We start from the raw sequence: 16,306 nt of genomic DNA on the forward strand, positions 1-16,306 counted from the left end.
AGAAAATGCCCTTATTCTCAGTCTCTGTGGGAGGGGATGAACCTGATTTTGGTGGATACCAGATAGCAAGCAGAGATGGACTCATCACAGAAAAACACCTTTTACAAACTCAGGAAAACTCAGTGTGCTCAACATGTATTGATCAACCTCTCCTGGCTAAAGTCCTTCAGTACTTTTCCAGTAGTTCATTTCTGTGGTTAAAAACTCTCCCACTCTTTGAGTGAAAATAGTGCAGGCATGGGTTCCCTTTCCTGTTGTGATAACCTTGAATAGTCTTCTTTGCCTGTTTAATGTTGTCCAGGGCAAGTTTTGCTTTGACAGGGATGAAGAGAGTGAATATTTTAGATGATTGTCTAGTTAGCCATAGAGACCTTTACAATAACCTAGGCAACAGGTGATAATCATTTGGATGAAGGTGATGGCAGTAAAGTCTGTTTCTGAAGACTATATTTTATATATAACTAATCTAATATAATATCATCTTATTTACATCAATCTATAGACAACAGCATTTGTTTGGATTTGATATGAAAAAGAGATGAGTTAGTGACTATGCATTTTTGTGGGGGGGTCTAAAAAACTTGAAGGATAAAATTGTATTAACTGAGATGAAATTCTATTAACTGATATGGTACCATAGAATGAGCCAGTTTGGGGGGAATATCAAGAGCTCAGTTTTGAACAAATTAAGTGTGAGATGTCTAATATTAAATGTCTAAGAGAACATGTTGAAGAGACAGACATAATACCCTGGAGTTCAGGTAACTTCAGGCTGGATACGTAAATTTGAGAGTGAATGTTCAGTTCAGTTCAGTTCAGTTGCTCAGTCATGTCCGACTCTTTGCTACCCCATGGACTTCAGCACACCAAGCTTCCCTGTCCATCACCAATCCCGGGAGCTTGCTCAAACTCAAGTCCATTGAGTTGGTGATGCCATCCAACCATCTCGTCCTCTGTCATCCCCTTCTCCTCCTGCCTTCAATCTTTCCCAGCATCAGGGTCTTTTTCAATGAGTCAGTTCTCATCAGGTGGCCAAAGCATTGGAACTTCAGCTTCAACATCAGTCCTTCCAATGAATACCCAGGACTGATTTCCTTCAGGATTGACTGTTTTGATCTCCTTGTAGTCCAAGGGACTCTCAAGAGTCTTCTCCATCACCACAGTTCATAAACATCAACTCTTTGGTGAACCCAGGGATGGAACCCAGGTCTTCAGCAGGTGAATTCTTTAACAGCTGAGCCACAAGAGAAGTCAAAGAATACTGGAGTGGGTAGCTTATCCCTTCTACAGTGGATCTTCCTGATCCAGGAATTGAACCAGGGTCTCCTGCTCTACAAGGGGATTCTTTACTAACTGAGCTATCAGGGAAGCCCAAGAGTGAGTGTAGGTGGTATTTAAAGCTATGAGAATAACTGATTGGCCAATGGGTGAAGCACAGATAAAGAGAATAATAATACATATGACTGGGCCCTGAGTTTTCAATATTTAGGGACCAACTAATGAATAGGAGTCAGTGAGGGAGACTGGGTAATGGCCAGCACAATGGGAGGTAAACCAGAAGAGTGACGTCTTGATATACTATGTCGTATTGTCCTGAGAGGTCAAGGAAGATGACCACTGGATTTCACTATGTGTAGGTTATTGATGACTTTGATGATCTCACAAGAGAAGTTCTCATAACACTTTCTTGATAGCTCTAAAACTCAGGGAATATCATAAAAATCTTCTGTATCTTCAGCTTCTTCTTTGAATGTTACACAGGTCTTTGTGCTGTACTTGAAACATACTTCCTCTAAGGATGCTGTGCACCCAGAGGTCCCTTGAAGTTATATGTACATAGAAGATCTTGTATGAACCATGGGTGGGAGTGCCTTGTAAATGAAGCAGTGTGATTGATTCAGTTCTTTGTATCTGCACTTGAGAGACATTGACCATGAACTGTAGCTTTGGAGATATTCAAATACCTCTGCTGCCTCAGACTCATGGCTGGTAGTGAAGATGGTCTGAAGGAAGCTTGAGGACCCACTGCAGGAGACTTTGGTGAATCCTAAATCACCATGTCAGTCAGAGGTGAGGGGAACGTAGAGGAGAGCTAAGACTTCTACTGCATTGTTACTTGGTCTGTGCTGGGGGAAACTCAGCAGGTGAAGTAGGACTAACCTGAAGACAAAGACTTCTGAAAGTAGGGGGTTGGCAGCAGGGACAATGGGCAAAGGCTGCCTATACCTGATGCCTTCAGTCATCCATCCATCCATCCATGTTGATTTGTCAACATTGAGGACGGTGACTTTATCTCCCATGGAGGACTGATCCAACAAGAGGATCAGTGACTTTACTCGTGGGACCAGTAGGTCACACAGAGAGGAAGAGGAATTTGTGTGTAAGCCAGAGACAAGGAAAGCATGGCATTGATGTCCAGGGGGCCACAGAAATTTTGAGCCACCTTTCCCTGACTTGGGCAGGTTTTTATTCCCATGTTGTAAAGGAGTAGACAGGTTGTGAGAAATGGTGTCTTGCCTACATTCAGCTTCTTGCAAATTAAAGAGTCGCTTCTTGGATGAAGAGCTCAACTTCAAATCTTCCACAGTGTGTGTCCCTCACTGTGTATTGCTGTTGAAATACACACACAGTGTGGATATTATTTCATATATCTCTAAAAGAGTTTTGTGAGCCAGGTATTACTGCTTCAGGTAATAGGTAAGGGAATCAAGGCACAGAATGAGTAAGAAATCCATACGGATTCACATATCATATTGGATGCACAATCAAAACTCTAATCCAATAGTTTATTAAATTTCCATTGCTTTTTAAGAAAATAATACCACTGCTTCCCAATAAGGCTACAGTTACTTACTCTTCTAAGGATTCAGGAACCCTCCCCCCAATCTCCAGTGAAAGTGAAAGTCACTCAGTCGTTGTTTGACTCTTTGGGCCCCAGTGGACTGTAGCCTGCCAGGTTCCTCTGTCCATGGAATTCTTCAGGCAAAAATACTGGAGTGGGTTGCCATTTCCTTCTCCAGGGAATCTTCCTGACCCAGGGATCAAACCTGGGTCTTGTACATTGCAGCTGGATTCTTTACTGTCTGAGCTACCAGGGAAGCCCATTCTCTAGGAATGAACTTAAACCAAAGTCCACATATTTGCTCCCAGCTCCCCTCACCAACAGCCCCATCCCAGCTCCCTGTGGTTAGAACTTGTGCGGAAGTACCGCCTCATCTTGGGGAAAAATTGAGCCGCCCACCAGGGAAACCACTCAGTGTCTACATTTTCTGACTATTAAAGCCTGTGACTTATTCTGTCATAAAACAGGAAGTGTGGCAACCTCAGTTCTCCCTTTGCCAAACAGAAGGGTTGTGGTTTTCCTTTTGCTGCCTGAATCCTGGGGCTTACCTTAGCTCAGAATTCTGTTCATTCTTTCCTTTACCACACTTTCAACCTCCGCCTTCCTTCCCTGTAGCACTTGCTTGTCACGGACAGCATCAGAGAGCTTGTATGTCCATTGAGTTCTAATATCATTCCAACATCCACTCCACCAAGATGCAAATTGTTGGGCTGGCCAAAAATTCATTTGGGATAAACTCTGAATGAAAACTTTTTGGCCAGCCCAATGCTTCTAATAACTTCCTTCAAGCAAGTTCTAACACATAATGTATTAATCTCATTTTTAAACATTGTCAGTGGCCATGCTAATTAACCCCAAACTGGGAAGCATAGGAATATAGAAACAGAGCTTAGTGTTGTAATAAAATATAAAACTGTCATCAATTTAATCCGACATACATAAAGTGATGTTCACAATCATTGTAGTACATTTTTATTAGACATAAATGGTGATCTCTTTACTTGGGTGACTATAATTTCTAGTAGTTTTATGCAGACTTCCCTTATGGCTTCAGTCAGTCAGTTCAGTCACTCAGTTGTGTCTGACTCTTTGCAACCCCATGGACTGCAGCACACCAGGCTTCCTGGTCCATCACCAACTCCTGGAGCTTGCTCGAACTCATGTCCATTGAGTCAGTGATGCCATCCAGCCATCTCATCCTCTGTTGTCCCCTTCTCCTCCTGCCTTCAATCTTTCCCAGCATCAGGGTCTTTTCCAACGAGTCTGTTCTTATGGCTCAATTCTTGTTAAATTAAAACACATATGTATTTCTCTTCTCTTTCCCACGTACTGAGAAGGGTCTGTAGATGATGTCTTCCTGCAAGTACAGAGGACAGACAGGATGTCCACAAGACTTTTCTACCTTTTCCTTGCCTTTCTTTCAATATGGCCAAATGAGCTCTTTTTCCTCCTGCATATGGCTTTCCTGTGTCCCTGGAGTTCCCTTTCTACCAAATGCCCACAACTTGCCTCCATCCAATGTTTCCTTGAGCAGTCCTCCTCTTTTTCTACTCTGTGGTCAGCTGGACCAGTCCTGGGTCAGTGTGGTACCAACAAGTGCTGGCATCTTTGGGGTGAGTAGATTGTACCTGGCAGCATTGTACCATGCAGTACCTCTACAACTGCAGGCAGGAATATATTATGACTACTGGGACCCAAGGAACTATACCAAATTCTTAGTATACACCCAACCAACAGGTCATCAAAACCCATTAAAATGGAGATTCAGGCCAAGACCAAGGAAATATTTAGCTTATTTCTTTAGGACTTTGCTGAAGAACAGAGATTCATTCTCTGAAGTGTGGTCATCTTAGGTGTTAAGTAGTCTTCAGAGAGGTTTCCTAGCAGATTCCTGCCCTGCCCAGCTCCTTCTCCATTCTCATGAACAGTGCTGTCTCTGGTCCCAGCTTAGCTCTCACGACCATTCCTAGGCCTGGCCTCAAAGCAGATTGAAGAGGGCCTCTGCTGTCCCTCCCCAGGTAGGCTGGAGAGTATGAGAACAGGGGTCTCTTGGGAACAAAAGTGAGCTCCAGAAGCTGAGTTTATCCCTCTTCCACTCTTGCTATTCTTTAAGTAATGTTCACACCTGCTCAGTCTGCAGTTTCTCCCTGGTAGTATGGTCATGTGCTCTGAGGACAAAACAAAGCCTGTTGATCAGTCAGAAATCCTTGGTTCTATAGAAGCAGACCTCATCTCTGTATCAACCAGTTGTCTCCATCAAACTGAGTCTGTCTCCTGGTGATATTAATAGTATCCAGTCCCTCAAAGTGGAATGCAGAAACTGATTTCCCCCAATAGCCAAGGACCTCTACTAGTAGACAGATGGATAAAAGATCATTTGATCAGTTGACCCATGTAGATCCAAAGCCACGGGTGTGACTCTCACAGGAAATAGGGTCTCGGGGAGTTGCTGATTCAGAATGAGGAGCTTGCCTCAGCTGTGCATCTGCAAGTATATTTGTGGAGGGCCTGGTACTTTGGCACTGAGGAGCTATTAGGGGGTTCTCCAGTGACCTGTGGAAGACCGACGTAGGAATTTGATGTTTTGTATCTCCTGGATCAGTCCCTATTGCCAATATGCTGTTTTGCTGTCTCCGTTGTATATTTGTTGTTCTTGTCAGAGGCCACAGAGAACTTCCTCATTGGGCCTTCTTCTCACAGATCCAGCGGTAGGTGATGTCACATGAAACAGCATCATATGTCTTTGTTAGGCCTATGGTCACGCAGTGGAAATTCTGACCCTGATTGGTAACACTAGTTGAGAAAAGAAAGCATGGTTAAGGCCTGTCTTTTCAGCCCTGCCTTTTCCTAGTTCTGGTACCCCCTCAGCATCCCCACGGAGAAGGAAATGGCAACCCACTCCAGTATTCTTGCCTGGAGAGTCCTAGGGACAGAGGAGCCTTGTGGGCTGCCGTCTATGGGGTCTCACAGAGTCGGACACAACTGAAGCAACCTAGCAGCAACAGCATCCCCAAATCCAGCTCAAAAACTGATGCTTTCCCGTCAGCTCTCCTGTGAGCTTTTATGGACTCATTGTCTTGGATTAACTCACTCTGTTTGGTCAGAAATACCTCATGGGTTGTTTGTCCCCTTTTCTCCCAGACATAATGTTTTAGTGCTGGAGGTCCTATGTTTTCAACAGGAGGCCCAAGAGGAGAAGGAGGAAGGAGATATCTCTTCCTTTCCTGGACACCAGCTGGCTTTATGAAAAACTTGGTTAGTCTTTTCATACCTCTTTTAACTGTCTTTCAGTCTAACAGGAAAGAGTCTGGTTTCATGGGAAGGTCATAAGTTTTGGAGCCAAGTGGCTGCAGGGTCAAACTGCAGCTCTACCACACCCTGGCTTTGTGCTATTCAACACATTTCTAAGTCTCTCATCCTCAATTCAGCTGTCTGTTAAGTGAGAATCAATAAAGGCTTTTCCTAATAGCATCATTGCGAATGTTACCAGGAATGATGTGTAAAGTGCTTAGCAAGGGTCTGAATGAATGCTTACTTACTCCTCTCTGCGAGCAGCTGGTTTCAGTCTGGGGAACTGACTTGCTTTCTATCTGACTCACCATTTTCATAGGTCCACTGGGAGTGTCATGTTCCCCACCATGGCTATGGCCATGGAATAATACATAGGACATAGATCTTGGGAGTTAAAGTTTAGTAGCTTTAAGGCATAGACAACTTGTTTATAATAACCTTTCTTTAGATAGAGAAGCCACATCTGGGGAACTTGTAAGAACTTAGTTAAAAAAACGTGATATATGGGTTAAAAGATACTTATGAGATATACCAAACATGATATGTATGTGGATTTGCTTGGATCTTGATTTGAACAAAATAATTTGTTAAATGAACAGTTCTCTCTATGCAGAAATATTTGATATTTTCCATAGTGAAAATATTTACCCTAAAAATGTGTCTCTGGGGATAAGTGGTTTGGAATAAAGGAGAGGAGGAGAACATGCAGCTAAGTCTCAGCCTTTGTGCTGTTCCAGGGCAAACCCACTGAGTCTTGGGTCTAGTCTCTAGAACCAGCTAAGATCCCAGAAAAATGTGAGATGTCCACGTACTTGCCGTTAAACTTAGTGTTGTTGATCCAGTGCCACGTTTTCTCTACAGGCTGGTATAATAAGCCAATAAAATACTTCTCAGCACCAGTTATGTCCTGGAGAAATTTCTGGAAATTGAAAAGAGATAAAACAATCAGCAAAAAGTTCTTTTCTGCTGCTTCCTTTGTGCCAATGGACTCATGATTATATCTGATTCTGGGAACAAGTAAAGGACTCCAGGACTGGCTATCCCTGGCACTGCCCACCAGCCCTAGAGAAGTGATTCTCATTTTACCCAGAGCATCAAAATCATGTGGAGGTCTTGTGAAAACATAGATTGCTGGGCTCTGGTTTAGTAAGTCTGGTGTAAGGGACCAAGAATTTGCCTTCCCAGCAAATTCCCAGGTGATGCTGATGCTTTGAAAATGAAGGAGGAGGGGACTATACCATCTAAAAAAGGGTAATTTCAAATACAACTTTCTTTGATCTACTCTGCAGAAGAATGTTTTCATTGCCAGAAGTTTTACATTCCAAATAAGACTGGATCATCTTGTAGAAGGAAGTGGCAACCCACTCCAGTATTCTTGCCTGGAGAATCCCAGAGACAGAGGAGCCTGGTGGGCTGCGGTCTGTGGGGTCTCACAGAGTTGGACATGACTGAAGTGACTTAGCAGCAGCAGCAGCAAGACTGGATCAAGTAAATTCCTTGAATGCTTGGCAAGGGAAAACAGGGAGATTTGAAACTGTGTTGCCAAAGCCAATAATGCCACAAAAAATAATCAGTTGCCAACAAAGTTCTGTCTAGTCAAGGCTATGGTTTTTCCAGTAGTCATGTATGGATGTGAGAGATGGACTATAAACAAGCTGAGCACTGAAGAATTGATGCTTTTGAACTGTGGTGTTGGAGAAGACTTTTGAGAGTCCCTTAGACTGCAAGGAGATCCAACCAGTCCATCCTAAAGGAGATCAGTCTTGAGTGTTCATTGGAAAGACTGATGTTGAAACTGAAATTCCAATACTTTGGCCACCTGATGCGAAGAACTGACTCTGACGCTGGGAAAGATTGAGGGCAGGAAGAGAAGGGGACGACAGAGGATGAGATGGTTGGATGGCATCACTGACTCAAAGGACATGAGTTTGGGTAAACTCCAGGAGTTGGTGATGGACAGGGAGGCCTGGCGTGCTGTGGTCCACGAGGTTGCAAAAAGTTGGGCATAACTGAGCGACTGAACTGAACTGAACTGATTGAGTGCCTGCTAGAATGACACTGACCTTAGACACCTTACTTTCTGCATTAAATTAATGAGTCACTAATCACTCTGGCCAGAAACCTCGGAGTCCCCTGGACTCTCCTGTATTCTTCACATTCCTCCCATTATCAGTGGCTATCCAAGCCCACTTAAGTATTCTCTCCATCCCCATGGTTATTGCCTTTATTCCTCCTTTCCTAATAGTTTTCTTCCCTGAAATACTTCATTATTTTTAAAGCTTGATTACCATATTTACTCATTTAGGAAACTGTTTTGTTTTGTTTTTTTTTTTTTTTTGAGTATCTGTTGTGTGCCAGGCATTGTATTAGGTTGGAGATACAGAAATAAATTTGCTTCTTAAAAAAATATATATATATATGATCTATGTATAGAACAGTCTTTTGGACTCTGTGGGAGAGGGCGAGGGTAGGATGATTTGGGAGAATGGCATTGAAACATGTATATTATCATATGTGAAATGAATCGCCAGTCCAGGTTCAATGCATGATACAGGATACTCAGGGCTGGTACACTGGGATGACCCAGAGGGATGGTATGGGGAGGGAGGGTGGGAGTGGGGCTCAGGATGGGGAACATGTATACACCCGTGGTGGATTCATATTGATGTATGGCAAAACCAATACAATATTGTAAAGTAATTAGCCTCCAATTAAAATAAATAAATTTATATTAAAAAATATATATGATCTAAAATGGGTTGGCAAGATATGGGCAGTGGGTCAAATTCAGACTGGAGCAAATTTTTATAAACAAGGTTTTAATGGAACAAGCCATGGCAATTTGATACATATGGTGTATAGCTGCTTTTGAATGATGATGGCACTATTAAGTAGTTGTGACAGAGAACATAGGACCTGAAAAGTGTAAAATATATACCATCTCTGTTTTTTAAAAATGTCCGCTGACCCATGGTCTAAAACAAGGGTTCTTAACCCTTCTATCTCTTGCTGGAAGCAGGGATGGTTTCTACAGGGATCTATAAAACCGCTGGAATTTTATTAAAAATATTGTGCTTATGTAATGTTTTTGGAAAGAGATGAATAGATTTCATCACCATTTTTAAAACCTCAGTTATCCCAACATGTTGAAAATCCACAGATCTAATAAAAGAAGATAGACAAGTTGACCAGCATAGTAGGGTATCCCAGGTGTAATGCTTTTAGGAAATCTGTATTAGATATGGACCAGGAGGGCTTCCCCTGTGGCTCAGAGGTAAAGAATCCACCTGCAATGCAGGAGCCACAGGAGATGCAGGTTGGATCCTTGGGTCAGGAAGATCCCCTGGAGGAGGGCATGGCAACCCACTCCAGTATTCTTGCCTGGAGAATCCCATGGGCAGAGGGGCTTGGCGGGCTGCAGTCCATGGGGTCTCATAGAGTCAGATGTGACTGAAGCAACTTAGCACACATGCATGCCCAGGGAGAAAGGAGGAAGTGAATAATTCTACCTGGATTTCGGGGTCTATATAAAGGCTGTAGATGAAGTAATATGTGAGATGGATTTGGGGAGATAGTTATTGTAAGGCAAGTGCTAGGAGCGGGGTGTGTGTGTGTTGGGGGTGGGGGTGGGGGGTTGGTGGGGTGGTCAGGATTGGACTTCCTGGAAAAGGACGCATTAGATCACAGGCAGACTGCAGAGTGTGCCTGCGTGCTCAGTCACTTCAGTTGTGTGCGACTTTTTGTGACCGACCCCGTTGACCGTAGCCCGTCAGGCTCCTCTGTCCATTGGATTCTCTAGGCAAGAATACTGGAGTAGGTTTCCATTTCCTCCTTCAGGGGCTCTTCCCAACCCAGGGATGAAGCCCGCTGCTCTTCGTTTCCTGCATTGGCAGGCGGGTTCTTTACCACTAGCGCCACAGGCTGGAGCATCTGTGGAACTACAAGATGCTGAATTCGGTTGGTGCAGAAATAGGAGGGAGGTGGGTTCAGAGACAGGATTGGAGAGAAGGCAGAGGCTGGACCATACAAGGCTTACATGTCATGTTAGGGAAACTGGACTTTAACTCCGTTTTGGAAAATGGCACAGACAGTTTAGAGCCTTAGAGCAATTAGTAAGTCAGATCTGTGGAGGATAGGTAAGAAGCGGCAAAACTAGGAGCAAGGAGAGAAATTAGAAGAATCCCAAAGAAATCGAGGGGAGAGCTGAATGATTTGCTGTGGAGATAGCAGGGAAAGAACTTGGTTAGCAGCTAATTTAGGAGGGACGCGAAAAGGCGAAGTGCCAGAAAACTGTCGGTGTTCCATTTCGGTTGACATGATGACTCACCAGTATTTGGGATACAAGAGGAGGAGCAGTTGGAGTAAAATACATTTAATTTAGTTTCAAGCATGGTATGTTTGTCGTGGTTTTGAGATATCAAAGTGGAATGTGATACTCTTCCTGGTCTAGGGAAGGGAACTGAAGATATGGATATGAGAGTCATTAGCAAGCCATTGATGTGATGAGCTTTTTCTGGGGTTAGCATGAGTTAAGTGTAATTGGCAGACAATGCCAAGAATGGCTTTTGAGATGCATCAACTCTTAAGGGTTTAGTATAGGAAAAGAGGTTATGGACTTCCTTTCCCATTCTCCTCTTTTCTTCTTTCCTTTTTCTCTTTTCTGCACTCTGTCTTGTTCTTCGTTTTCTACTTTAAGGCATTTTTCTCTTCTCACTTGAGTCCTTAGCTCTAGAGGAGCTGTATCATCACCATCCCTGATCACTGTTGGGCACCTACTATTGAGATTCACAGAGACGCTCTCATAAACTCTTCACCACAATAGGACTTTTTAGAGGAAGTGTGAAGGGAAGAGCAGAAAGAAGCTAGAATACTGTGTGCAGCACAATGTCTAGTGCTCAGCGAATACTTAGGGTTTGAAGGAGAGGCAACTGCAAATAAAATTATGGCCTAAAATTCAGTTGCTCAGTCATGTCCGACTCTTTGCAACCCCATGGGCTGTAGCCCACCAGGCTCCTCTGTCCATGGGGATTCTCCAGGCAAGAATACTGGAGTGGGTTGCCATTTCCTTCTCCAGGGGATCTTCCCAACCCAAGGATTGAACCCACAGCTCTTGGTTCTGTCTCCTGCATCAGTAGGCAGATTCTTTACCACTAGTACTACATGGGAAGACCTAAAATTGATTAGAGTGTGGGTTTTGGACTTAGAGAGATCTCAATTCAATTCCATGTGCTATCATTTATTAGGTATATGACCTTGATCAAATTATTTTCCTGTGCCCAAATTTTTCATATTTAAATTTTATTCTATTTATTTAAGCATGAAAATTCACTTATTAAAATTTAATTTTTATTGGACTGTAGGTGCTTTCCTAGTTTTCCCATATATAAAATATGAAGAACTATAACTCCTCAGAATTGTTATTATGATAAAAAGAGATAATAAAGCTTTTTTATATACTGTGAGCTATTTTTACTCTCATAATTGCACACTGCAACCCCAATTCTATGACCTGATTCTTTGTTTTGCATATTACTAATTTTGTTATTTAAAAACTTCCTTACTTATTAGGCTGATTGGGATCAAACATTAACAGCTCATGTCTATGAAGAACTCCATAGTTTTAAAAGCTTTATACATATCAGCTCATTTAGTCATTCCCTGTATTTTATTTTTTTTTAATTTATTTTATTTTACTTTTTAACTTTAAAATATTGTATTGGTTTTGCCATATATCAACATGATTCCCTGTATTTTAAATGTCCTGGCCCCTCCCCAATACACTGCTCATGAGAGAGACCAGAGTGCAGATTTCATTAGCTCAGATGGGTCTGAGGAACACACCCCACTGCTATTGAGAAGAGCCTCCCACCCCGTGTCCATCCCAACACCCATCCCCTGCTCCACAAATCAAATTGCCCCATCAACTCAACTCCACCCACTGAGGCTGGTGAAGGGGATGCTGCTTTTCTGTACCATTCCATGGGCTTACCATTTTCTCTGGCGTGTTGACAATGGCCAACGTGGATCCTTTTTCTTTGCAAAAGTTCATGCTCTTGTTCCAAGATGATTCTGATTTGGACAAGAAAAAACATCTTCCCTGATGAAAATCCCACCCCTTGGGGCAGACTACAGAAATCGAAGAAAAGAGAGGATGAGATTAGTGAGATTTTGGATGTGCACCTTGGGAGTGAATCATAAGACAGTAGGATGTGGGTTTCTTTATAATTATTATATCAATACAATTCTCTTCAATCCAGGAAGAAATTTCATCCACTTTAGCCCCAGTTTCCCTGTCTGTAACATGAAGGGAATGATGATAAGGTCATTATGGTCCCATTGAGGAAAACAGTTTCATAAGAAAGGAGACAATGGGAAAAGTCTCTAGGAATTCACTACCTAAGAACCTGGAGGTGGAGAAGGCTATAAGCTTGCACTGTACCTGTTCCGTAGCTCTCTGTTGGAGTGAAGCTGACAGTGCCATTCCCCAAAATCTGTGGGACTGAAATGAAAAGAAAACCTGAAGATAGCTGGATGATGGATGTGACACACAAATGTCACAGCAGATGTCCAGAATGGACAGTGGAATTAACAAGGGACTCTTTGCCACTCTGTGTTGGAATTTTTCAGGTTTTTTTCCCTTTGGAACATCCATCCAACTACTACTATTATTTGACCTGCCTCCGGTGTCTTTTTGGTGTCTCATATATACCTTTGACGGGGTTCCCAGGTGGCTCTAGTGGTAAAGAACCCGCCTGATAATGCAGGAGATATAAGAGATTCAAGTTAGATTCCTGGATTTGGAAGATGCTCTGGAGGAGGGCACGACAAGCCACTCCAGTATTCTTGCCTAGAGAATCCCCATGGACAGAGGAGCCTGGTGGGCTACAATCCATAGGGTTGCAAAGAGTTGGACATGACTGAAATGACTTGGCACACACTCACATATACTTTTGACAGTGTGAAATGCCAAGAAAAAGAGCAGGAGAAAGGAAGAGGAATAGATGCATTCAGTACCAGAAAGGAAAGCTCCCTGTTCTTTCTCATCTATACCTTTTACAGTGTTTTCCCCAAAGAGCCGTTTGGAGTGCTTCTCCCCAGGCTCCACAGAGCACCTTTGGTGCTCTCTGCATTGCTGGTGCCTTAAACCCTATGTGAAAACCCATAGTCCTGATGGGCAGCTCTTGACTCTCTCTCATCAGCAATTATCAGCTCTAAGGACTGTGCTAACTGGAACAAGATTCAGAACTAGAGGATGTTGGCAGACAAGGAGGCAGATGGGCATTCTAGAGGTTTCTCTTTTGTTTTTTGGCTATGCCACATGGCATATGGGATCTTATTTCCTTGACCAGGGGTTGAATCCATGCCCCCCCCTGCAGCAGAAGCACAGAGTCTTAACCACTGGACTGCCAGGGGAGTCCCCAGAGATTTCCTGTGGGCAGAGAAGAGTCCATTCATCTCTTTAAACATAAAAGGAGAATCAGTAGGCCTCCAAGAGGCCTCATTATTTTTTGGGGAACACTGGCTGTTGGAGCGGGTAGTTACAGTGGCTCCAGAGGTCGATCAGACTTTTCCTCAATGGACCAGTTGTTTGTCCATGGTGGTTGAAGACCAGTTTAATTTACCCAGATGCCAGTTAGCTACTTACAATCATATATAAAACATGCAAGCTAGCATTCACTTTTTATTTCAGTCCCATGCTCAAAGGCTCTTTGTAATATAGCATAACCTGGTTTTCATTAGAATCGACTTGGGGATTATAACTGAACAGAACTGTATACATATTTCATGAGCATTTCAGCGTTTCCTCCTTTTGGCTCACTGTACTTACTGGGTGCCTCAGTTGCTACAAAAATGAAGAAGAAATTATCTTTCTGATAAAGATGTGGTTAGTAATAGGTTTGTTTTAAGAACAAGTGAGAAGGAGATCCTTGGAAAAGCTTCAAAAGGAGGTGGGGTTCATAAGGAGAGCCATGCCTGACATGTCTTTATCCCCCATAGCTTTTGGCATTGGACTTTGTGCTTTATAGATGATAGTTGACTAATTTCTCCTGTTTTCAGTCTCCTTCTGTGTTTGGTCTAGCATACTGCTTGGCACCAAAAAAAGGCATTGAATATAATTTTTGATGATTTTTGTGGGGCATGGGTTTCTTTAAACAATTCTTTAAATGACAAGGTTTATAAAGTACTTTCATATCACATTACACTAGTTATACACAAATCATCCTCATTCCCAAGAAGAAAACAGGATCTGAAATTTCACCAAGTCTAGTCTTGGTTTCTCATCTCTAAAAGTAAGAAAATTAATTGGAAGATATTTGTTTTTCTGGGTGTGCTGCATTTATTTTACTTTTCCAGCTTTATTGAGATATCATTCACACATAACATTGTATAAGTTTAAATATACAACATGATGATCTCATACATGTACTTATTGCAAAATTATCAACACGATAAGGTCAGTTAACTCCTCCATCACCTCACATAATCATCTTTTTTTGTGTGTCGGGAGAACATTGAGCATCTACTCTTCTAGCAACTTCCTTGCATACAATACACTGTTAGTACTTACAGTCACTATGTTGTACATAGGAGTTTTGGAACTCATTCATCTTATAACAATTAGCAGCTTTTTATGAACTCATTCTACAGAAGAATGTCTAGGGGAAGGAGGCTTTGAGAAAGGTCCCTAAGACTTAAGCACAGAAGAACCTGGAGAGGGGAGAGGAGGTTATTTTCATGTACATTACCTGTTCCAGAGCTCTCTGTGGGAATGAAGATGGCATTATTTTCGCCAAAAATCTGTGGGACTGCAAAGAAAATCAGCTGTTGACTCAGCCTCAAAGGTGGCTGTGCAGTGAGTGTTACAGACAGACATTACTGTGGGGCTGGTGGGACATAGTGCCTGTCAGTGGGACAGGTTGAGCTTGCTGGCTCAGGTCAGCCAAGATGGGCATATGTTTCCTGTGGATATATTCACGCATTCCCATCCTGCCCTCTTATGTGGTAGAAACTGCACCTTGAGATTGGGCCATATGGTCGATATCTCTTACCCAACTGTTGCCTCCAAATCATATTTCCTTCCTCATTTATCTTCCCCACAGGCTTCTGAGGCTGGAGAAGATTTTACTTGCTGCAACTGTGGTAAAATCTTTTGATATGAGGCCTCTTTTTCTGAACATTTGGATGAATTAGTCTCTGTGTACATAAAGGAAAATATCTTGCCCAGTAAAACCCCATTAACCCTTAATGTAGCTCCAGGTGGCAGGACCTACCTGCTAATGCAAGGGACTTAAAAGACCTGGGTTCGATTCCTGGGTTGGGAAGATCCCCTGGAGGAGGGCATTGGAGAGGCAACCCACTCCAATATTCTTGCTGGAGAATCCCCACGAACAGAGGAGCCTGGTGGGTCACAGTCCATGGGGTTGCAAAGAGTCAGACACAACTGGATCGACTTAGCATGTCCCACAGCTTAGCATTGAGTTGGACTGGAGCTGTATTTTCAAATTAGCAACTATAACAAGCACTGCAGAGTACTTCAGTTCAGATTACCCAATGAATACTCTAGTGGCAAAAATTTTGTGTGGAAGTCTAATCATCAGACACTGCTCTGTTTTGTATCTCCAAGGTAGACCAAGGAACCCTGTTCATTGTGCGTGTCTGGGAATGAGAAGTGCCGTCAATTGCCCTCAGCTGGAAAGTCTTGAGCATTTAACTTTTATATTCAACCCTGCATCCTAAGGGAAGAGTCAAGAACAGTACGATCTTAGTTGCGGTAAGAGGTTGATCAGATACTCACAATAAAGCAGAAATAAGGTCATTCCAACAATCTTAAGCACCACTACTATAAGCGCAGAGATTATCATATGCCAGTTCATGATGCAGGAGATGAGGAGGCCTGTGGGCATGAGGGCAGAATATCACCATCAGAATCTGGGACAAGGCTTCTTTCCAGCGGGGGACGTGCCAGACTCTCAGAGCACCCCTTAGGGGCTGGGAAGCCGGGCATGACATTGATAGGTGCAAGGAGGAGACCCAGCACATACCCAGAAGACAGGGAGGAGCTTGTGCTCCTTGGGAACCTTTGAACTTGGTGTGCTGCCTCTCCTCCGCCATCCCTAGCTCTCGGCCTCAACCCTGTTCCCATCTGTGGCTCTTAAACTCTGTCTGATGAAT

The 16,306-nt window shown here is 43.0% G+C and overlaps 1 protein-coding gene across 2 annotated transcripts; it reads right to left on the minus strand.

Moving 5' to 3' along the window:
• Window positions 1–5,520: 5,520 nt before the first annotated feature.
• Window positions 5,521–16,008, minus strand: CLEC5A (C-type lectin domain containing 5A). Of its 2 annotated transcripts, XM_055589547.1 has the most exons (6): window positions 15,930–16,008; window positions 14,881–14,940; window positions 12,573–12,632; window positions 12,123–12,259; window positions 6,946–7,052; window positions 5,521–5,635 (listed from the first exon to the last, which is right to left on the minus strand). In XM_055589547.1, exons 1-6 carry the CDS (start codon window positions 16,006–16,008, stop codon window positions 5,521–5,523), a joined length of 558 nt encoding a protein of 185 aa, XP_055445522.1. The 2 variants fall into 2 exon arrangements, with proteins under 2 accessions (XP_055445522.1, XP_055445523.1); XM_055589548.1 differs by lacking the exon at window positions 14,881–14,940.
• Window positions 16,009–16,306: the final 298 nt, after the last annotated feature.

Source organism: Bubalus kerabau, chromosome 8 (assembly GCF_029407905.1).
Source record: "Bubalus kerabau isolate K-KA32 ecotype Philippines breed swamp buffalo chromosome 8, PCC_UOA_SB_1v2, whole genome shotgun sequence".
Taxonomy (NCBI): domain Eukaryota; kingdom Metazoa; phylum Chordata; class Mammalia; order Artiodactyla; family Bovidae; genus Bubalus; species Bubalus kerabau.

Excerpts from the sequence above, each read along its gene's own strand:
- CLEC5A (XM_055589547.1), bottom strand. The coding sequence starts at position 16,008 with ATGAACTGGCATATGATAATCTCTGCGCTTATAGTAGTGGTGCTTAAG. Across the intron at positions 7,053-12,122 it reads TCAACACGCCAGAGAAAATG|AAATTTCTCCAGGACATAAC; the intron begins GTAAGCCCATGG and ends TTCAATTTCCAG. Across the intron at positions 5,636-6,945 it reads AACACTAAGTTTAACGGCAA|TGTTACCAATCAGGGTCAGA; the intron begins GTACGTGGACAT and ends TTTCTCAACTAG.